Below are 22,371 nucleotides of genomic sequence, written 5' to 3' on the forward strand. Positions count from 1 at the left end.
TTGTTCCTGGTCTCGAGGCACAGGACTGGGCAGGCATAAGCCCATGAGGCCAAGAGCTCCCAGGAGCTGACCACCTACCTGTGGCTGCCCCGGACTCGTCACGCGCTGGCCCTTCCGCCTGGAGCCCCCTTGGTGGCAGCGTGTTCTCCCCTCCCCACAGGCTCAGGTGTGCCCAGACAGCTTATCGGGAGGTTTGCTTGGCTCTGTGCGGGCAGGAGGCTACGTAGGGTAGACCCTGAGTCCTCCACTCAGCATTGGCTCTCTGACCGTGCCTGGCTCTCCGGGAAGCCACGGGCCTCCCCGGGGGCCTGCCCACAGGCCGGTGGCAAGCCCGAGTCTGTTGGGAATGCCAGTGTGATGTTTTCCAGGCGCCCGTGGGCCAGCATGGACTTCCCCGACTGCCTCCGCCCCTCGTTATTCATGAGTGGCCCCCTGGGCCTGAGCGACAGCCCTGACCTGTCCTTCATGTGCAGCTGGAGAGATGCCCTCACCCTGCCTGAGCCCCAGCCGCCCAAGGTGAGGAGGCGGCAGGAGAGACCCCGGCTGCGGCCTTGGTCTCCTGAGCTGCCTGGCCTGGGAGGGGCAAACAGAGGGATCAAGGGGCCAATGGAGCTGGGCTAGGGCAGCGTGGCCTGGAAGTGCCAGGGCTCCCATCAGATAGGCTCCGTGGGGCCTCAGGACTCGCCCTGGGTGTCTCGGGGCAGGTGACTGTGTGGTCTCCTGAGAGGAAGGGAGAAGGGAAGTGCGCACTGACCCGTGGGGGCCGTGGGGGTGGGGGGACTGGCGGCCTGGCTCACACAGCGCACCTCCTCTTGCTCCGCCACTGTCCCCCTGGGAATGGACGACCTCCCTTGCCTCAGTCCCCTGGGTGGCGCTTGCGATGACACTACACAGCGGCTGTGAGGATGGAGCGAGCTGCAAACTGAGCAGTGTTGCGCACAGGGCCTGGCCAGGCGTGCCCCATCATCACGTCGTCACCATGATTGTGTCCCCTCCAGAACAGGCTGCCGCCCCTGGCCAAGGACCTGCTGTGGGAGCCGGCCACGCCAGGGCCCCTCCCCCTGCTGCCTCCTGGCCCGGGTAAGGAGCACCTAGCTGAGGGGTCACCGGGCTGCCCCACCATCACTTCCGACTGCTCCTCTGACACCTCCTGCTCCTTCCTGCAGATCCTTGGGACCCCGGTGTGACTGCGCAGGACCTCCTGTTCCGCACAGGTTACCTGTACCGCCGGCGACCACGCGTCGTGCTGGATGTCACCGAGCAGGTTGGTGGCCCCGTGGGGTTGGCGTAACCAGCGGTCGGGGGGAGGCTGTGCCGGGCTCCTGCTTCCGCAGCTCAGCCGGTTTGTGTGGGGTCATGGGGACATGAGCAGGCGGTCAGTGCCCACCGGTGGCAGCTGTGCCTGGTGACCGGCCCCTCTGCTCCCCCAGCTCGGCACCCACTGGCAGGAGGCTGTGCCTGGTGACCAGCCCCTCTGTTCCCCCAGCTCAGCCGCTTTCTGTGGGATCATGGGGACATTGCCTTTGCACCCCTGGGGAAGCTGATGCTGGAGAATTTTGAACTGGACGGAGACCCGGTGAGTGAACAGTCGCTCTCAGGACCTGGCTGGTGAGGTGCCTGCCCAGTGGACTGTGGGGGCAGCCTTCGGGTGTGCGTGACTAACGAGGCCCTCCCCTACAGAAACGCACGAAGAAGAGCACGGTGGTGATTGTGAAGAAGCTGCTGGAGGACCTCGGAGGATACCAGCCGTGGGGGCAAGTGGCTCAGGAGAGAGGGCCGACGGACAGGCTTGGCCGCCAAGGGGGTGGGCCCGGGGCTGGGCCGTGGCTGCAGACCTTGCGCAAAACTCCCACCGGCCAAGGGGAAAGGGGCCTTGCAGCTGACGGAGAGGACAGGGGCTGGGGACACAGTTTTCGGGATGTCTGCTCGCTCGCTCTCTCTCATCCGCTTCCTCTGCCTGGCCAAGTTCTTAGACAGCTTTCCAGTGGCGGTGAGGTGTTTCAGGATTGAGGGAAGAAGCCACTGTCCTCCCTGTCGCCCACTCTGGCCGTCCCGTCTACAGGTGTCCCTGGGCTTCCCTCAGCCACCGGCAGCGCCGTTTCTCCTTCCTGGGAGGCTCAGTGCTGGGCAGGTCGGTGGCCAGCGTGCTGGGGGAACTGCTGCACGAGGAGCTGGCCCTGCGCTGGGAGCAGCTCCTGCTGGACGAGGCCTTCACTGGGGGCGCCTTGGCCTGGCTCCCTGGCAGGACGCCCCGAGTCGGACAGCTGGTCTACCCTGCTGGGGGCGCCCTGGACACCCTCCGTATCCTTTGCTCAGGTCCCTCTGGGTTCCCTCTGGCCTGGCGCAGGCGCAGGCCTTGGAGCTGGGAGAGGTGGAGGGTGGTGTGAGCACTGAGCACGGATCCTTAGCAAGGAGTCCAGACTTCCAAGAAGTCAGCCTGGCCTCCGGGGGCAGGCCGCGCGTTCTTGGGACCCCTGGACGCATCCAGCTCCGGGGACCTGTCCGGCAGGTGGTGACCTGCACCGTGCAAGGAGAGGGTAAGGCCCTTGCGCACCCCCATCCGTCCCTCCCTCGCTGACCTGTTGTCTGGGTGTGAGCACTGAGCCCTGAGCCCCAACCTTCTCCATGCTCCCTCTCAGCCCTGCTAGCCGTGCGCTCCAACTATCACTGTGCCGTGTGGAAGGTGGGGAAGCAGGGGCCGCCGACCCCTCTGCAGGTGCTGCAGGTCAGGAAGGGTGCTGCGGGCATCAGCCTCAGGTGAGGGGCAGGTGTGGCTGGGCAGCAGGGCAGGGTCTGGACCAGGGGATAGCCCACTGACCTGTGTCCCTGTGCTCCAGCCCTCACCTGCCAGGGGAGCTGGCGGTCAGCAGCCACTCTGGAACCATCTGTCTGTGGACCCCCGAGGATGGGTAATGCCCCTTCCCCTGGCTTCCTCCCCTCCCACCCATCCAGCCACAGCCACTCCTTGCCTCACCACCACCCCCCGACTCGCCTCTCTTCCCAAGGCTGCGGCAAGTGTACAAGGACCCCGAGACTCTCGTGTTCCGCGACCCATCACCCTGGCGCTGGGCGGACTTCACTGCCCATCCCCGGGTGCTGACCGTGGGTGACCGCACCGGCGTCAAGCTGGTGGACACTCAGGTATGGGGCTGGGGCTGAGGCCTCCTAAGTGCAGGAGGAGTGGGGCCAACTGAGCTGACCCCACATCTCCCCAGGGCCCTCCCGGCTGTGGTCTGCTGCTTTTCCGTGCTGGGGCAGAGGCTTCCTGCCAGAAGGGGGAACGTGTGCTGCTCACCCAGTACCTGGGGCTGCCCAGCCCTGGGGCACTCCCTCCTACGATGCATCTCATCTGTACCCAGGTGAGTGCCCCCAGTCTGGTCCCCTGCTTGGCCTCAGGATCGCCACAGCCTGCTTCTAGGCTGATGCAAGGCCATGTGCCTGGTGGGCAGGCCAGCGGGGAGGGGGCTCTGCGGTGGGACCACGGGTGGCAGGTAGAGTAGTCCATAGGAGGAGCAGCTGAGGGTGACCACCACCACCACCACCATGCAAAGCCAGGATGTCAGTGGGCATGCCTCAAGCCCACATCAGGGTCAGCCAGATGTGGACATGGCCGCTGAGACCCTGCAGCTCCACCTGGGCCAGGCCTGGGTCTAGAGTGCTGCTCGCCAGGCCTTACCCAACCCCTGAGCCCACCGCCTTCTCGTCCCCAGTTCTCGCTCTACCTGGTGGACGAGCGCTGTCCCCTGGTGCCAATGCTCAAGTGGGACCATGGCCTCCCCTCCCCACCCCTGCTGGCCCAGCTGCTGCCCCCACCTCAGCCTGGCTACCCACAGCCCCTGCTCCTGGGCGCTCATGGCGGGCAGCTGCAGCTACTTCAGCTCACAGGTGAGAAGCCACCAGGGTGGGTGGAGGTGGGTGGACCAGCCAGCCCTGAGCAGAGCCTCATGCATCTGTGCATCCTGCAGGAGACGTGAGCTCCACACCCAGGCTGGCAGGACCGCCCCAGTCACTCCCGTCCAGGACCGACTCCCTCGCTGCCTTCCCCTTGCTGGAGCCCAGGAGCCACTGGCAGCTGCAGGAGCGCCTGGCAGCACCAGCCATAGGTAAGCTGGGCTGGCGGGGAGGAGCACCTGGGAGCACCAGCCATAGGTGTGTTGGGACGAGCTGAGTTGGGGGGCACCCTCACAGGCTTCAGGGTCATCGTCATCCCATCCGCAGGTCTGGCTGCTGCCTTTGTCCCCATGGCCCCGACACCAGCACTGTCGGTCTTCCAGCTCTCGTCGGCAGGAGACATCTTCTACCAATATCTCCACCTCCAGGCCAACTCCAGCCCCCGCCAGGACAAGCCTGGGCCTGACTGCCAGACCTCCCAGTCAGCAGAACCCTCCCTGAACAAGCCACCCACATGCCCCACTTCCTGGACACCCCAGGCCACTGCCTGCTGCGGCCGGTGGCTGGATGCCTTGCTGGAAGTGCCCCCGACCCCCCCAGTTTGGGCTGCGCCCACCTTTTCCCACCGACGACTGCTCCCTCGACTGGATGCCCAGCATGTTGGAGGGAAGGTGCCAGAAGTCCTCCGGACGGCCATGGCTGAGGGGCGGCTCCTGCAGCCCAAGGACCTGGGCTCGCTGCCTGCAGCTGAGCCACCCCCCGCACCGGAGTTGGCCCCCGAGGACGAGCTCAGTGAGCGCCTCGGGGAGGCCTGGGAAGGCCGCGGGGCGGCCTGGTGGGAGCGGCGGCAGGGCGGGCCAATGGAGCCCCGCAGACAGCTCAGGCGGGCCAAGCGGCGGACACAGCTGTCCAGCACCTTCTCGCTCAGCAGCCAGTTGGACCTCTCCAGTGCCAACAGCCCACCTCCCAGCCTGGACCGGACGTGCCTGGAGGCCGGACCATGTTCCCCAGTTACCTCAACTTCCCAGGAGTCCAGGGCTCAGGGTGTCCCCTCGGAGCGGCGGCAGAGCCTCCGGAGCTACGGGGCTGAGCTACCCCTGCAGAAGGACACCCCAGACTGTGCCGCCACACCCCCCTCTCAGGTCTCTGGCCTCCGGGCCACCCCTTCCCAGCAACGCACCCCTGTCCTCCCCAGCTCTCAGCCCCAGCGCAAGAGGCCTCGCATGGGCTTCTGAGGGTGCAGGGAAGGCGGGGTGCCTTGTGCCTTCCACAGGACATAGCAGCCTCCAGCCTGCCCTGGGCTGAGGGATCCCAGTGTGGCTTGCTCAAGTCTGAGGGTACTTGGCCTGTTTGCCTGCTGGTAATTGCATAAGGCAATTGCAAGGTGCCGGCAGTCTGGCCCTGTTGGTGGTGCCAGGAGGCAGGTTCTCAGGTGAACCAGGTGGGCAGTGCCAGCCCCTTGGGCTCTGCGCTACCTGGCAGTGCCACTCGGGAACAGTGCAGCGTGGTGCACGGCTGCTGTGGGTGTGAGTAGAGAGATGCACTGGCTGCCAGCTCAGGGCAAATAAAATGAACCACTCTCCTAGACTGGGCTCTTGGCACCAGGTGCGGGAGGCCTTGTTTCTCTTGTGCTATACAAGTCTGTTCTCCCATGGAGATAGCTCTCACAGGAAACCTTACAGGCCCCAGGGTCTGATCAGATTGAGAGAGGGTCTTCTCAGGGTAATGGGCAAAATAGATTGTGTGGCTCACAGCAGTGTTAATGACACACACGTGGATGTGAAAATGCTTAAATAAAGCATTTGCAAGTGTACAGTTGATGCTACAAATATGGGAGACTGGTGTTTTGGGTACAAGTTGCACAGTATCTCCCCCTCTGCCAGGGCTGGGGGCAGGAGGTGTGAGGAGACCGGGGTGCAGGTGGGGTCCGAGGCCCCAGCAGCACTTCGCAGGAGGGGGCCAAGGGAGGCAGGCTGCACCTGTTCAGTCCTGGGCAGGCCATGCCATGGTCAGTCCAGGCCAAATTCGATGTCCTCGTGGCCTGTCCCTGTTCCATGCTTGTGCTCCACTGCAGACGGCGCCTCGTACCCAGCCATGAAGTTCCCTACAGGGTTCAAGGAGAAGGCCACTGGGCATTCCTGCGTGCAGGTCTAGGACCTGCCGTGGTGCTGCCTCCACAGGACCGACACCCACCAGGCCTGGCCAGCAGTCTGCAGAACTGCCCAGCGACAGCTGCTGACCCAGGCACACCCTGGGCTGCTTGTCCCACACTGTGTCCTCAGTACCAGCACCCGCCTGCTGTGTCAGGCCTCTGGATGCAGGCCCTGCGTGGCACACCAGACCTCTGCCTGTCATCCCAGCCTCAGGGAACACCCTAGAAAGCAGCCCTGTGCTGGCACCCTGTCTTTGCTCCCCCTTGCCAGCCACAGCATCCACGGCCGCTCCCTCCTTCACAGTCTGGTCTGTACTGGTGAGGGACGAGGAGGAGGTGGCTGGAAATGCTGCCCCCAGACCTGAGCCAGGAGAGCTGGGATCCGTGCAGGGGCCTGCACACTGCTTGCCTGCTCACACACACACATGCACTGTGGCTGTGGGGCCCTGCGCCTGGGAAGGTGACCTGCTGTCCAGTGGCCCTCCCGAGTGCAGAGCCCAGTGGATGGTCAGCAGCGGGTCCCAGCCAGGCAGGAGCGGTGGCTGCATTACCTGGTGGAGAGGCTGCATGGAGGCCACTGTCCCCATCCCTGCTGCTGGGGGGCGTCAGGAGGCAGTGTGGCAGCTCGGAGTCACTGAGCTCCTCTATCAGCGGTCGGGGAGGCCCTGCGTCATGAGCTGGGGTCCTCTTGGCCTCCTTGAGTACGTCTGCAAAAGGCAACGTGGCCTTCACAGATACATCCTTGGAGACGGCAAATATGTTTGAAAGGGTGTCTGTGGGTGGCTGTCCCAGCACTGAGAGGGGCGGGCAGTCCAGGTCAGGCTCACTGTCGTCGCTCAGGTTGGAGACGGCCTCGATCCTTGGGGTGCACGTTTCCTATTGGAAACAGGAGAGCTGTGTTGGAACCACGCCCTTCTCACAGTACAGTCTCACTAAACAAGACATTCCAATCACACTTGGTAACACTGGCAACGTTCAGGGAGGGACCAGGGGATTGCTCCCTCTGCAGCTCTCCAAGCTTCTGGGCCTTTGGGCCCCGTGCCCCAATCCTCTGTCCTTCCCACGTCCCTGAGCCCAGCTTTGTTCACCTCACTACAGTGAGGACCAAGGCCTGATGTGGAAATGCCATCCTGGGCATCTTTCCCCTTGGGCATGGCATGGCACTGTGGGCTCTGGGGGTGCTGGCAGAGGAGTTCCTGTTAGCTTCCAGCACCCCTGCTCTTTGCCCTTTGCCACCTGCCTGGGCCACTCCACTTGGACACACTCCCTGAGATGTGCACAAAGATGGGGCGTCCAGATGCAACATGCCCCCTGCTGGACCTGCACACACACAGTCCTGCAGCTCAGCTGGAGAGCCCAAGTGGTGGACGGGAAAACCCTAAATGAGCAGGAACAAGCAGCTGCTCCTCCATCGGGCCTAAGTCGGCGGGCAGCCCTGCATTCCCCCAAGGAGCGTGTTACTTCCAAGTGAGGGAGACGCCTAACGGATCTTCCAAGTTCATAGAAAATGCGTGGTATGAAAACACTGAGGCTTTCAAAGCTTTGGGCGCCAAAACAAACTCGTCCTTCAATTCTGTTTTCCATGTGCTTTGTGAAGCCCTTTTCTACTTTGTGAATGACAAGAATGAAAGTGAGATTGAGTGGACTGTGGGGAACGCGCACCCCAATAACCTGACCTGGTCTTGCCCAGATTCTCCTGCGCCATCGATGTCTTCCAAGTCGGGGAGGTCCTAAAAGAGCAGCATGTCACAGGGAGTACACGCACCCCAGGCCCGGAGAGACCGGAGGAGGCTCCCTTGCCCAGTGCAGGAGAGCAGCGAGCAATGGCCTGAACCGCTCAGGCGGCCCTGCCCGCTGCCGGAGAAGCCACCCTGGGCACCCCATCACCACCATCATGCCAAGCATCGGGCCAAGAGAGGGAGGATGTCTGAGGTGTGCTGTGGCTGGGGGATCTCCAGGCCCTCCTCGGTGCAGGAGAGACAAAGGGACCCCAGGTAAATGTGGGAGCGTCTGAGGACTCTGTGTGGCACAAACTCATCTGGCACTTCCCCCAGACTTGTACCACTTTCCAGTTACTGTGCTGTGGACTTTTGTTTGGCATCCTCTGTAGCAACTGGCACACGTGTGGGGAGCTAGCGTGGTATGTGGAGTGGCCACACGCCAGTTTCCCAGCTGTGTGGCTTTGGACAAGGCATGTCACCTTTCTGCCCTCCAGCCACCCTTCTGTGAAGCTAGGCTGACGGCAGCCCAGACATCTTGGAGTAACCGGCGGGACCACATGAGCAGTAACGGGTTCCACCCAGAACACCAGTGCAGCGCAGGCTGGCAACGGCACAGACATTCTGGACAGTGTCAACTCTCAGACAGGGGAGACCAACCTGACCTCCCTTCACACCTAAAGGTGCCAGCCATGACCAACTCGACTCTGGGTGAGTCCTGTGACATTCTCAAACCTGGGGAACACTGAGCCACAGTGTGAGCTTGAGCAGGGAAGAGGGTGGGGGCAGGCTGGCCATGAGCATCAGCTGCCGACTGGGTGGAATTGGAGGGCTGAGGTCAGGAACCATCTCTCCCTTGGCAAGGGGAGCTGTCACCAATGCATGGGTTCCTGACCGCAGGAATGCTTCCTCAAACGGTGCTAAAGACTGGCAGCAACGTGGGAGGAAGGTATGCGGGGCTGACTGGCCCAGGGCACAGTGTGCTGGACAGCTGTGTTGCAGTGTGCTTGCTGGGCAGAGCCCCAGGAGGACCAAGGCAAACTGGACAGAGACACCTCAGGAGCCTGGCACGTGCCCTGCAAGAGGAGCCCGCCGTGCACAGCAGTGAGGCCTCAGCCGCGCAGGGTGGAGGTGTGCGTGACTGCCTGGCTTCCCGGTTGTGGGGCTGAGACGTGTTTCAAGGGTTAGCTCCCCACGTACGCTGATCAAGAGTGGCCTCTCCTCCGCGTTCATGTCTGTGGTCCCCATGTCTTCAGCTCCAGCTCGGCCTGTTCCAGTGAGCAGGGCACTCGCATCGGCCGCCGGCCTGGGAGCTGCTTCTAAGGAACAACGCCAGTGACTCAGTGGCTGAAACAACAAGCCCTAGGGGAAAAGTGGGTCCCAGGAGCAGTGACAGGCCCTCCTCAGGGGCCTGGAAGTCCGGTGGGGGCAGAAGCCACAGAGCAACAGTTGGAGTGGTGTGGAAAGCCACAGTGAGAGTTCTCACACCGAGTCCCTGGTGAGGTGACTAGGTTTAAAGTTTGACCCACTTTTTTCTAAAAACACATTTCAGACATAAATTTACCTGGGTTCAAAAATTTTTTGAAACCTAGACTTGATGGAAGGGTCTTCAGAAAACCCACGGGAAAAACCACTGTGTGTGGATTTTGTACTTTTGGCATGCAAACTGTCTTCTTCCACTCCAGAAGTGCCTCCAGGATGCCTGCCGGGCAGCCCTGCTGCAGACACTGGGCCAACCTACAGGACCCCCGTGCGAGAAGTGACCTGGCATCACCCGTGCAGCCCCGCCCATATGGGTGCCTCTGAGCCTGCCTTACCTTCCTTGGCAGCCCTGAGGGCTGGCGGGCTTGGGAGTTCAGCCAGCAGAGCCTTCCCGGGTTCCTGATGGTCGGTGCCCCCGACAGCCTGGGCTGGCAGCTCCTCCTCTCCGTGGGCCTTCTCCGGGAACAGCTCATTTTTGGCCTCAAAACTTTCCTCAATAAACAGCTCCATCTTCCGGTGCTTTTCTCCGTCCTCTGGTGGCTCGTCTGCACGTTCCGCGCTGGCACGCCTGCTCTCACCACCACTGGGCGGAGACGTTTCCCCTGAACAAGGCAAAGGCGCAGGTGAGCCTGGCCACGCCTGGCAGACCTGGACATCCATGCTTTCTGAGAGCGGAGCCTGGAACCTCAAGAGGGCTCATCACAGCACCGTCGGGGAGCCCATGCAGGGGTGCTAGGTGGGAAGGAGGGAGGACGGCTGCTCCGTGTGGCTGGCACGGTTGTCAAGAGAGCAAGTCAGAAGGCCTAGGGGATGCAAGTGCTGGCATCTGAGGCTTAAGAGCTGCCGGCCTCCCCGTTCCAGTGGCTCAGGAGAAAAGCACAGTGTATGTGTGTGTGTGTGTGTGTGTTTGAGACAGAGAGAGAGAGAGAGAATGAACACCAAAGACCAGGAGAGAGGTGCAGGTGCCAAGAGCAAGGCCACCGGACACACCAGCATCCCCCACTGGAGTGCCGGTTCCAGTCCCAGCTGACTCTGCTGCCGATCCGGTTAACACACCAGGGAAGGCTGCAGGTGGTGGTCCAGGTACCTGGGCCCCTCCCACCCCTGCGGAAGGCGGATGGAGCTCCAGGCTCCTGGTGACAGCCGGGCCTTGGTCTGGCCAGTACAGGCATTTGAGGAGCGAGCAGGTAGATGAAAAACAGATCTCTGTCTGTCTAAGGCTGTCTAGGGGTTGAGTATACTTTCTTTTTTTTTGGGGGGGGGTGTACTTTCTTAGGGCATTACAAGCTCAGCTGATAAAAAAATAAAAAAAATAAATAAATCTTTAAAAAGAAACAGTAGGCAGAAAGTAACATCAATATGCCATTATAGAAAAGAGATACAAAAATATCAAGTAGCCTTTGGCTTTTCTGTGATTTCATTCATAGCAAACATGTTTTCTTTCCTTTTTAAGATTTATTTTATTTTTATTGGAAAGTCAGATAGAGAGGAGCAGAGACAGAGAGGAAGATCTTCTATCTGCTGGTTCATTCCCCAAGTAAGCACAACAGCCAGAGCTGCTCCAATCCAAAACCAGGAGCCAGGAACTTCCTCCAGGTCTCCCACATGAGTGCAGGGTCCCAAGGCTTTGGGCCGTCCTCAACTGCCTTCCCAGGCCACAAGCAGGGAGCTGGATGGGAAGCAGTGCGCTGGGACCAGAACCAGTGCTCATATGGGGTCCTGGTCACGTGCAAGGCGAGGACTTTTACCACTAGTTTCTAAAACACTTAGAAACTCCTGAAATCACTTAGAGCTCCTAAAATCCTAGTAGTAGGGCATGCTATGAGAATCTTTACTTTTTATTTAGCTTTAAAGATTTACTTGAAAGAGCTTCTGAGGCCAAGGGAGCTAGACAGGTTGAACCTGGGTACCGGGGGCTTCCTCCAGCTCTCCCACTTGGGCGGTCCTCTGCCGCTTTCGCAGGCTCTTGGAAGGGAGCTGGACGGGAAGTGGAGCAGCTGGGACAGGAAGTGGAGCAGCTGGGACGGGAAGTGGAGCAGCTGGGATGGGAGCTGCTGCCCAGGAGGTGGAGGTGTTGGTACATGTCACACCACGGCACCCAGCCCAGATGGTCTTTACTTCTAACATTTGGTCTCTGAGGCTGGTTTGGGGCATCTTTTGTTGCTGACAGGGACAGCTTTTGTTCTAATGAGGTGCTTCTTGCTGGGTTCCCGCATGGGGCTGGTTACCAGGAAGACTAAGCCACTTTCAGAAACCTGAGACTTTCTGTGTCACCCACTGCAGTCGCCAGACTGAGTACGGGGCTGGAAATGAAGCCAGTCTCTCCTGTGCACGCGGGGACATCTCCATAAAGATCACCGAGCCATGGGGTCAGAGCTTCCGGAGGTGGGACTTGCGCAGGAGCCTGGCGGGTGGCTGGCTCAGGGCAAGGGGAAGCCACAGCCCTGCCCCTGCATCTTCACTGCAGCTCACCTGTAGTCTTTATCACACCTTTCCCAGCACAAGCAACCGCAAAACCCCATGCCTCCTGTGAGCCACCACAGCACAGCACGCTGCTGCGCTCCAAGGGCGGGGACCACCTGGGACTTGGAATCAGTATGTGAAGTTGGGGCAGTCATGTGAGGCTGCACCTTCAGCCTGGGCCTGTCTCTTAGGTGGGTGAGGTCGCCTACAGCTGGATCCGTGGAGAGTTCAGGGACCCAGACCCTCCTGATCTGCCCAGGGGTTCTCGGAGTGCTGTGGCTATGGCTCCTAAACCTGGCAGGGGCAGACGCGCACCCTCTCGGGTCATATGCTGATGGCTCCCACTTCCCATGTCGGAGCTGGGCCTGATGGGAGGACCTGTCCCAAATGGGAGTTGGGGTAAGGCTCTGGGATCTGCGCTGGGGTTGCTCCTCTCCACCGCTGCCACCCTCTGGCCTCACAGCATGCTCATCCCAAGGGGCTTGCCTGCCCGCGATCCTCCAAGACAGTGAGCCGGGAGAACCCCGCTTCCCTTGGGGCTGGGATGTGGGCTGCAGCGCCTACCCGTCTCCTGGCTCTCTTTCTGTCTCCTCCTCTCCTCCGCGCGCCGCTTGATCATGGCCAAGGCCTCGATGCTGTCCGTGATCTTTTTCTGCTCCCTGCTCTCCCACCGCTGCCTCTCCTCCTTCTCGGCCGCGTACCCTCCCCTGGCCCAGGCCTCGGCACAAGCTCTGTCAGAAGCACAGAAACAGAAGAGAGGGTTGAGATGGATTTATCTGGAAGGCAGAGTAACAGAGAGAGATTGGCCAACTGCTTCACTCCCTGGATGGCGGTGCAGCCAGGGCCTGGCCACACTGAAGCCAGGAGCCAGGAATTCCATCCTGCTCTCCCACGTGGCGCAGGAGCCCAGAGTTGTGCCATCTTCTGCCACCTTCCCAGGTGAATCAGCAGGGAGCTGGCTCAGAACACCGGCATTCCAAAATGCAATGCTGGCATCGCGAGTGGTGCTTCAGCCCGCTGCAGCACGCGACTGCCACGATGCTCGCCCCTAGACGTACAGTTTAGTGTTTCATGTCTAAGGCCTGGGTGCACTTTCTTAGTTAGGGCACCACAAGCTTAGCTGACAAGAAGCAAAATAGTAACCAGATTCCATCAACATTGAAGCTTCTATAATGTAAAATATACCATTAATAAAGTAAAAAGACAGGCTGTGGAATATGGGAAGATTTTTTTGTAAACCATCTATCTCCCGAGGCCTAGTGGAAGACTACAAGCTACCCAGGCATGGGCAGCCTTGGAGAACGCACTACTTCTGCCTTCTGGTCAGTGAGATGACCTCAGAGCCCTGGATTTCAAGGTGGGCACCTCTGCCACAGGCCAGGTGCCATCTGGGGGCTGGGATCCACACTGAACACCAGTTAGCCTGGCACGGGCCACTTTTTCCCACACTGTTACAGGCTGGAAAGTCAGTGGCGCTCAGCAGGAGTGTTCCCAAAGCTCCAGGCCACGTTCTTTCTTCTGGACCACCTTGGGGAGTCCTCGGCCGGAGGTCAGAAACACACCCGGGGTCAAAGGACTGGAAACACCCATCTGTGCTGCTGTCACGGGCAATTCTATAGCCATGAAGTCTGCATCCGTTGGATCCTTAGCCAGGTGTAAAAATGCCCAAAGCTCAGCTATGCCAAAAAGGTTGTTAAGCAGGCTCAACTACTCAGCATTACGATGGCAGGAAAAGGCGTCCCTCGTCTCACCTGTCCTTTGGAAAGATGGGTCTGTCATCCAGGTACGTCAGGTGTTCCAGTCGGACGGTGACGGTCCTCCTGTAGCTAGGAATGTGCTTGATGACGGGGTTGCCCGTCAGGTTGAGTACTCGCTGTGCGCAAACAAGAACCCAGTCAGCTGGCTGCAAAAGCCCATGCGGTTAAGTCACTTTGTATGATGCTAAAAGTACAAAAAAGTACAAAAGTCTCATCTGGGCGTGGGCTGGGGAGTTGGGGGAAAAGCAAGCCACGGCCTGGATCAGAGACACGGGGAGGTGGTGAGCGCTGCCCTTGCACTGTGCTGCCTGTCCAGGGCCAGTGAGCGTGTTTGCTTTGCTGTCCCTTCTCCGTTCCTGAAATGAAACTTGATCTAATTGATTGTGCTCCTCCCTTCCCAGCCAGGACCTGTTGAGAGCGAAGGCTCTTGGTTCTCACCGACAGATGCAGGGCCTGTCTCCTGCAGGGGACCAGGGTGATGAGGAGTCAGCAACGCCTGCACGCCACCATTCCCTGTTATACACTGCCACCTGCCCTCCTGCCCTGAGTTTTCCACAGGAAGTGCAAGGTTAGGGTCCTGTGCGGGTGAACCATCTGTTTGCCAGAAGCAAGGGAACACTGTTCATGTCTACCAAAGTGGATTTCATCGCCGGGGAAGAGAGACGTATGGAACCCTTCCCATGCCACGCCCCACGCTGTTCTTGCTGTCCTTGCTGCAGGAGTGGGGTGGCGGGAGTGCCCGCTGCACGGGCAGGCCAGGGAGAAGCGCACTGGGATGCGGCATGCGAAAGCCCCGCTGGACTGTGACCTCCCTGAGGGCCTCAGCCCCCAGAATGGCACTGAGTCATTACGGAGGCGTCAAGGGAGGGCCTGAAGGTGATGTGACCCATGTCAGGACCCAGCAGGCGTGCGAGGGCAGACACGGGGAGGAGGCGGTAGCTGCCAGCCAGCCCAGCTTGATGGCATCATTGTGCACAGGCGTTTGTCCCTCCTTGTCGCCCACTCTGCAGAGTGTGGCCATACCACGGTTCACTTGCTGCCCCTCCTTCACCTGAGTCCATTTTCCCTTGAATCATCCATGCCCTCAGCATTTGTGTGCTCGTCTGGATAATTTTCCTGACGCACATCCCAACACGCATGCGTGCCACCAGGGCCTCCACTTATTTCCCTGACAGAAGATCAGTAGTGGTTGAGAGGACAGGAAGTGCTGGCCTCTGTGGCAGGCAGTAGTGGGTGGTGGTCAAAGCCTGCTGATAAGCACAGGAAGAGGAGAACTGGTGTGCCTGCTATGGAGCATCGAATGCCCTCAGGCTTGTCAGTGCTACGGGCACACAGGAGTCTCCGCTGGGTCAGCTGATCCCACCAGAACCCACTCATTGACCGGAGCCCCATAGAGAAGAGACAGGCTGGCAAACACCACCACCAGCCCCCTAACATAAGGCAACACCTCAAAGTGAGATGACATATCAAGCCTCCGCCCCCCAGCTACGTCACAGTGAAGGTTAGGCAAGTGGGAGGAGTCCAGCAGCCCAGTGCATGGTGTGGGACCCCATCTCCCCATCACATCAGGAAGGTGGTGGACAACAGGAAGAGAACAGGGCCCTAAAACAAAGCAATCCCAGTGAAACATCTGCAGACGCCTTGAGTTTGAATAACCCAGTCGCCCAAACATGTCTTTAGATGGGAGAGGGGCCGCACCCCCTTCAGCAGCCGGTTCCTGCTCTACTTCTGACCTAGCTGGTTGCTGCTGGCCTGGCAATGCCCACAGTGGGTGGCCCAAGTGTTCAGACCCCTGCTACACGGGTAGAAGACACACGTCAGGTTCCTGGCTCCTGGCTTTGGCCTGGCCAGGCTGTCTGGTGAGGGAACCAGCAGCGGGGAAGACCTGTTTGTGTCTCCCTCTCTGTAACTGAAATAAATAAATACACACATATATTTTAAAATTGATTAATTAAAGAGATTGCTGCGTGTAGATTGGGTAGATTGGGTGTTAAATGCACTCATTCTGGTATAATCCTTGTTGTGGCAGTGGCGTGACTGTGCAGACACACAGACACCCCGAGACTCAGTGGCGACGTACCAGATTGGGCATGCGCTCCAGCACGCGCAGGATCTCCGGGTCGCTCAGCCTGTTGTGGGACAGGTCCAAGACGCAGAGCTTCCGGCACTCCTGTAGATGCTCAATGTCTTCCACTGTCTCCAGGTGGTTGTGCGCCATCTGTAGCGTGTTTAGGACGGGCAGGCAGGCTGCAGGCAGAGGGCAGCAGGGAGTGGGCAGTCGGCACGCACGCCGCTGCTGGGGCGCCCCCACGGCCACTCACCAAGATTCTCGATGGTCTTGATGTAGTTGTTGCTGACGTTCAGGGCGTCCAGCTTCTGCAGGGGCTCCAGGTTCTCAATTCTGTGCAGCAAGTTCACTTGCAGGAAGAGGCAGCGCAGTTCCGTCTGGGCCTCCAGGTTCTCGATTTTCTGGATTCCGTTGCACTCCAGCCAAAGACAGCGCAGGCCCGTGTACTCCTCCAGGTTCTCGATGCGATCAAAGCCTGGCCAGGATGGGGTGGGGGTCTCTCAGGCCTAGGGGTCACAGCCACCCTGGCTTCTCCCCAACAGCAAGAGCCATGATGGGCAGCCTTACTCGTTTGGGATTCTGTCATCAAGACAATGAATCTGTCTTCATTGTTCTTGATACCTTTGTCTTTTCCAAACTTGCTGTACACCTATCACGTGGTCTCAGCTACATTTAATTATAGATGCAGCACAGGTAAGATTTTGTTTTGAGATTTTCTTTAAAATCCTTTTAAATAAGAATGCTTACAACATAAGAATTTCCCATGCTGCCTGCCTGCCTGCCTGCCTTTTTTCCTTAAGGATGATCACAAGTGTGACAGCTAAGCCACATGTGTCCCTAGATGGCACCAAGCGGCCGCTCCCCGGGCACGCGTCGGTGCTCAGAGTGTTTCCTGTGAAGCAGATTGTGAGTCAGGCCTAAACACTGTCTGCAGGAGACATCCCTTGGCTCTGTCCCCTTGCTGTCACTGTTGTTGTCCTGCCTATGACAAGGTCCCCTACCCAGAGGGCCTGCTCTCCTTCTTCTGGATTTCTCTGGGAGGAACCCTAGGTTGGGCACTCATTTTGTGCTCACTCGTGTTTCAGGTGCAGTACGATGGGGGCCCATCCTGGGATCAGACAACACAGGAGCAGGGGTGACGGGCCACTGGCAGGGACCAAGGCTCCCTCCTGGGTCTCCCTGTCCCGGGGACAAGGCTCCCTCCTGGGTCTCCCTGTCCCGGGGACGAGGCTCCCTCCTGGGTCTCCCTGTCCCGGGGACAAGGCTCCCTCCTGGGTCTCCCTGTCCTGGGTAACTTGCGTTGCAGGACATCCCAGTGAGACTCCCCTGGGTCATGGCCAGTGAGGACTCCGAGGCCTGGCGCTGAGGTGTGGCTCCTCAGGGAGAAAGATTTTCACGCAGTGACAGGTGACACGGGATCTCTCCCTGCAGCTCTCCTGGCTCTTTGAATCATTCTTCTTAGTCTAACATGTGGATTCCTCTTCCCTCCTGTCATGTGCTGTGCCCCAGCCTGCCCTGCTATCGCCACTGCCCACGTGCAGGCTGCTGGCTGGAGACTTCAGGGGTGTTTCAAGTGGAGTAGAGGCACCCAGCACGGCCCCGCTACTGTCCCACCAGCCACTTGTGCCATGGGAGGCCCAGTGCACCCCCGGGAGACCACCCCACAGCCCCGGAACTCACCCAAGGCCATCCTGACCCTACCCCTCCATTTTTCTAGCTCTGGACTCAAGGCCAGGCAGAGGAAGGCTCTCAGAAAATAAGCACCGAATGACTCTATGCATCAACAAATGGCAGGAGAAGCAGCTGGCTGCCCCAACCTCAGCTCTTCAATACCACTGCCAGGAATGGCCCTGCCCGTGGACCTGAGCTTGAGATGTCTATCTGGAGCTCCAGGGGGTGCCTGTTCACCCCGCTCAAGTGTGAGAATCCCCAGAGACCTTCTTTGCTTGTTCTCCATACCAGTTTTCAGTCCTTCACAATACATCCCATGCCTACCCACCCCAACAAACCAGACCCCAGGGTGAACAATTCTGAGTCGGGACAGGCATGTGAGACACTGAAATCACCACTTGGGACGTCTCCACCCTATCCTGGAATGCCTGGGTGGATCGAGTCCCCGCCACTCTGCGTCTGATCCAGGTTCCTGCTGCTGTGCGCCCTGGGAGGCACCAGATGATGGCCCCAGGACCTGGGTTCCTGCGCTCACACTGGGACCTGGGTTCCTGCGTTCGCACTGGGACCTGGGTGGGGTCCAGATCTCTCTATCTCTGGAATACAATGAAGGTGATATTTTTTTAATTTAAGAAAAATTCTATGTCCTTAGAAAACATAAATTAAAATATATCAGTGTGCTGCTTTGGTATCTATATATTCATACTGCCAGGCAAGACGTTTCCTCGGAATAAACACGATTCCTTTTCCACAAATCTCGAAGACTGCATCGTCTACTTATCAGCATGAGCTGGGGAGCAGGGCTGGGGAGCTGGGGAGCAGGGCTGGGGAGCTGGGGAGCAGGGCTGGGGAGTAAGGTGACCCACTCCCGCTGGAGGCAGCTGCCCTGCCAGGTGCTCACCTTTAAAGTGCAAATACAGTGTGTCATTCAACGCTGGGGTGACATAAAGCTTGTGTTGCTTGCAGAGTTTCTGCAGGAAACATTTAGTCATTCTGTCAAAGTGGAAAACGTCAATGAGAACTGTATTTCAGGGGTCAGCACAGTGGCACAGCAGGCTAATTCCCAGCCCTGTGGCACTGGTATCCCATATGGACACTGATTTGTGTCCTGGAGGCTCCACTTCCATCCAGCTCCCGGCTTGTGGCCTGGGAAATCAGCACAGAATGGCCCAAAGCCTTGGAGCCCTGCACTCACACGGAGACCTGGAGGAGCCCAGGATCCCAGCTTCAGATCTGGCCATTGCGGCCATTTGGGGGATGAACCAGTGGATGGAAGACTTCTTTCTCTCTGTAAATCTGCCTTTCAAATTAAATAAATCTTTAAATACATTCATATATATATGTATATGTATATATATTTCATCCTTTCCCAATTTTCTTACCATATTCCATCCTGAGAGAGCAGCCCCAAAATGCTCGGAAAAGGTGTGCTATGATGAAACTGTGCGTGGATTTCAACACTTTTTGGACCAAATTTGTCAGTCCATCTCTCTACAATCTTTTGTAAATTCCCCTGGATGTGCCTGATTTACTTGAAAGGCAAAACCGCACACACACACACACAGAGTAGCTATCTCTGGTCCACTCCCTGAATGCCTACAATTTCCAGGGCCAAGCCAGACTGGACCAGGAGCCTGGATCCTCCTCCAGACCTCCCATGTGGGGAGCAGGGGCCCACACACTCCGGGGATCAGGCGCTATCAGTGGAGCGCTGGACTGGAAGGGGACGTGCTGGCACTTGAGCCACGCACCCTGAGAAGCGATGCAGGCATCCCTGATGGTGCCCTAACCCTCTGTGCTAATGCCAAGTTCTCCTCGTTGTTCCACTTCCAGGGCCTCAGCCAATACTGTCCCCTTCAGCATTCTGAAAAATTGCCATGTGTGTTCAAATACAAATACCATTAGCAGTGTCAGGAAGAGCGCTTGCTTTCTTCAGGCCAGGCATGAAAGTTTAATGAGGGAGTGTCCCGAGGGCTGCACCATCCTGGCTTATCCACTCCACACATCTCAGACACTGGCCAGACAATCCCACCTCCACGAGCTTGTACGAGAGGCCAAGTCCATCCTTCGCACAGCACGTCCACGCACCTGGGGCCCCGATCTTCCCTGTCATCATCCCACGGGGGTGCCAAGTGGCCATCTGGCCTGCTGTCGCCGCCCTGCTTTGGCTGGTTTTGGTAGGAGGGGTCAAAAGGAGTGACACAGGCTTCCTTAGCATCACCAATTTCTGTAAAACAAAAGAGATGGGGGTCTAGAGAGATCAGCACATGTGCGGACCTGATTCATACGTGTCCGCTTTCAGCATGCTACACGCCAGTGCTGCTCCAATGCGCAGCCAGGCGCAAAGGTGGGCAAGCCACAGACATTTCCCATCCAGAGAGCTCCTCTCGAAAGCTATCTTGCACGTGAGAGCACGATGTGGAACACATTTTTCAGTTCTTGGTGGCAGTGTACAGGTATTTGTTATGTTTTCTGTTCTTTAGTTTGTAAATAAATTTTCTTAAAAGGAAACATGTGAAAACACATAGAATAAGGGGAATGTCTTTGGTAAGAAGGAAAGGAGCACATTTAAGTGCATTGAGTTTTTATTTTTTAAAGATTTTTTTTGGAAAAGTAAATCATATTTATGGAGAGGAAAGACAGAAAGATCTTCCATCCACTGGTTCACTCCCTAAAATGGCTGCAATGGCCGGAGCTGAGCCAATCCAAAGCCAGGAGCCAGCAGCTTCTTCCAGGTTTCCTATGTGGGTGCAGGGTCCCAAGGCTTTGGCCTGTCCTCTGTTGCTTTCCCAGGCCACAGGCAGGGGACTGTGTGAGAACAGCAACACCCTGGATGTGACCCGGCGCCCATACGGAATCCTGGCGCTTGCAAGGTGATTTAGCCATTGAACCCCTGTACCAGCTCCCCCTCCTTTTTTTTTTAAGATTTATTTATTTTTATTGGAAAGGCAGATCAGATTTACAGAGAAGGGGAGATAGAGAGAAAGATGTGTTATTTTTTTAAGCCACTCAAATCTAGTGCTGTGGGCTGTCAGCTGCTGCCTGTGTGTGGTCTGTTGAAGAGGACTAAAGCTCCACACTGGAATTTTGCATTCCCTGTTTGCCCACTGCATGCAATGTCTAGTGAATGATTACAGAAGAAACAAACAAAAACCAGGTACATGCAGCTGACTGGCCACATTAACAAGGACTATATCTAGTAGAGGTCCATCATACTTCAGATGTGATCACTGCACAAACCTGCGTGGACAGGGACACAAAGGCTGCGTGCCGAAGCTGTCCACACTGAGAGTCGGAAAGCCGGCCGGCAGTGCTGCTGCAGCGGGAACCCAGCCAGAGGCTCTCCACCGGGCAGCACTGCTCACCAGAGCTCCTGCGTGGCTGGCCTGCACAGCCAGGGCTCTAGGTGGGTTGCTGACTGGGCTCAGCCACCGTCCAGCGTTCAACACGGCAGCTAAGATGCAGCTTGGGATATTTGAGCTTGAGTCTTGACCCCATTTCTGATTGGTGCTCCCTGCCAGCGTGCACCCTCAGAGGTAGCAGGTCACGGTTCAGGTACCGGGGTATGTGCCACCCAGGTGGGAGACTGCACTGAGTTCCTGGCTTCTGGCTTCAGCCTGGCCCAATCCCAGTTTTTATAGGTGTTTGGATGGAAGGTCTTTGTCTTTCTTTCTTTCTTTCTTTCTTTCTTTCTTTCTTTCTTTCTTTTCTTTCTCTCTCTCTCTTTCTCTCTTTCTTTCTTTAAAGACTTATTTATTTGGGCCTGGCATGATAGTGTAGCAGTTAAAGTCCTCACCTTGAACGCACTGGGATCCCATATGGGTGCCGGTTCCCAGGCCACAAGCAGAGAGCTGGATGGGAAGCGGGGCTGCCAGGATTAGAACTGGCAGCCATATGGGATCCTGGTGCATTCAAGGTGAGGACTTTAGCCGCTAGGCCTCTGAGCCGGGCCCTGTCTCTCTACTTTTCAAATAAGAACAAAAATATGGGGTTCATCCTTTGCCTATGGTGCTGGCATCCCATATCAGCGCTGGTTTGTGTCCCAGCTGCTCCACTTCCCAGCCCTCTCTCTGCTTACCATCTGGGAAACCCACATAGGAGACCAGGAAGCTCAGGTGGGCCCACCTCTGGCTGCTGTGGCCTTCTGGGGAGTGAATCAGCAAATGGAAGATCTCTCTTTCCCTCCCTCTCTCCCTGTAATTCTTTCAAGTAAAATAAGTAAATATATATATGTATATATACATACATATATATATGTGTGTGTGTGTGTGTGTGTATATATTTAAATGCAAACTGGCTTCTTTAACTAGTCATTAAAAGATTTCGCTTAGAGCCTAAGCCTAATGGGCAAGTCTGTCTTTCAAACCCATTCCTGGAAACCTTTGCTAAGAGGACAGGCACTGACCCCAACACCACCGACCCCTCAGTCTATACCACCTGTTGGTGGGACCAGACACTTAATCCAACCAGTATGTCCTGCAGGCTCAAGGGGAAAGGCGCCTTCCATTTTGCACTCTGAGAGCAATAATGGGATCCCTTCAAGACATCAAGTTGAGAATGGGAAGAACTGTGTGTTGGACAAGAGGCTGGGCTCCGGAGTCACCTGTGAGCCTGGGTCCCTGTCCTGTCTGCGACCAGTTGTGGGCGCTCCATGTGGAGCAAGTGTTACAGCCTATTTAAGCCTTGGTTTCCTCACCCAGCCCAAACGGAGAGAGGACAGTCTGTTGCAGAGGGCTGGCGGTTGGCCCAGCTGCTGCAGGTGCTTGGCACCCACACTAGCGGATGCTGAGTGCTACTGCTGCTGATTATTGGCTGTGCAGGTAGGTAGCAGGGTGTGGGAGGAGGCTGCAGCGCCCAGTCACAGCGGCCCACCAACCCCCCTCGTCCTCCCTGGGGCGACGGTCTGCACCTTCCTTGCGGCCCCCAAGGCTCCTGTCCCTGTGGTCACCCGCGGATTCCTCCACGCAGTCCGGCTCCGCTGTCCCGTCGGCCGCTGGCTCCGAGGCCTCGGGGTGCATGTTTGTTCTTGTAACACAGAACACTCGGTATTCCGCGGGGTCGCTACGGCCGGCCGATCCCGGATCCCTTTCTCAGACGCCCGGTTTTCCTTCCCGGCAGACCACTCCGGCCTGCGTCGTTGGCGGCCCAACGCCTCCCACGTCGCCACGG

The 22,371-nt window shown here is 57.9% G+C and overlaps 2 protein-coding genes across 2 annotated transcripts; one reads left to right on the forward strand and one right to left on the reverse strand.

The window, feature by feature from the left end:
• Positions 1 to 370: 370 nt before the first annotated feature.
• TAF1C (TATA-box binding protein associated factor, RNA polymerase I subunit C) lies at positions 371 to 5,496 on the forward strand. Its single transcript, XM_004584059.2, has 14 exons — positions 371 to 516; positions 999 to 1,080; positions 1,167 to 1,264; positions 1,487 to 1,576; positions 1,681 to 1,754; positions 2,063 to 2,301; positions 2,421 to 2,537; positions 2,640 to 2,757; positions 2,838 to 2,909; positions 3,006 to 3,141; positions 3,216 to 3,359; positions 3,711 to 3,885; positions 3,966 to 4,103; positions 4,219 to 5,496. Exons 1-14 carry the CDS (start codon positions 385 to 387, stop codon positions 5,124 to 5,126), a joined length of 2,523 nt encoding a protein of 840 aa, XP_004584116.2. The 5' UTR covers positions 371 to 384; the 3' UTR covers positions 5,127 to 5,496.
• A 355-nt stretch (positions 5,497 to 5,851) lies between these two features.
• DNAAF1 (dynein axonemal assembly factor 1) lies at positions 5,852 to 22,361 on the reverse strand. Its single transcript, XM_004584219.2, has 12 exons — positions 22,112 to 22,361; positions 19,291 to 19,429; positions 18,104 to 18,195; positions 15,785 to 16,006; positions 15,544 to 15,710; positions 13,458 to 13,579; positions 12,271 to 12,437; positions 9,579 to 9,845; positions 8,962 to 9,080; positions 7,720 to 7,773; positions 6,595 to 6,919; positions 5,852 to 5,995 (listed from the first exon to the last, which is right to left on the reverse strand). The coding sequence occupies exons 1-12, from the start codon at positions 22,218 to 22,220 to the stop codon at positions 5,901 to 5,903; spliced, it is 1,878 nt and encodes a 625-aa protein (XP_004584276.2). The 5' UTR covers positions 22,221 to 22,361; the 3' UTR covers positions 5,852 to 5,900.
• Between the last annotated feature and the right edge of the window lie 10 nt (positions 22,362 to 22,371).

The sequence above is a fragment of the Ochotona princeps genome, chromosome 16, assembly GCF_030435755.1.
Source record: "Ochotona princeps isolate mOchPri1 chromosome 16, mOchPri1.hap1, whole genome shotgun sequence".
In the NCBI taxonomy this organism is placed as follows: Eukaryota; Metazoa; Chordata; class Mammalia; order Lagomorpha; family Ochotonidae; genus Ochotona; species Ochotona princeps.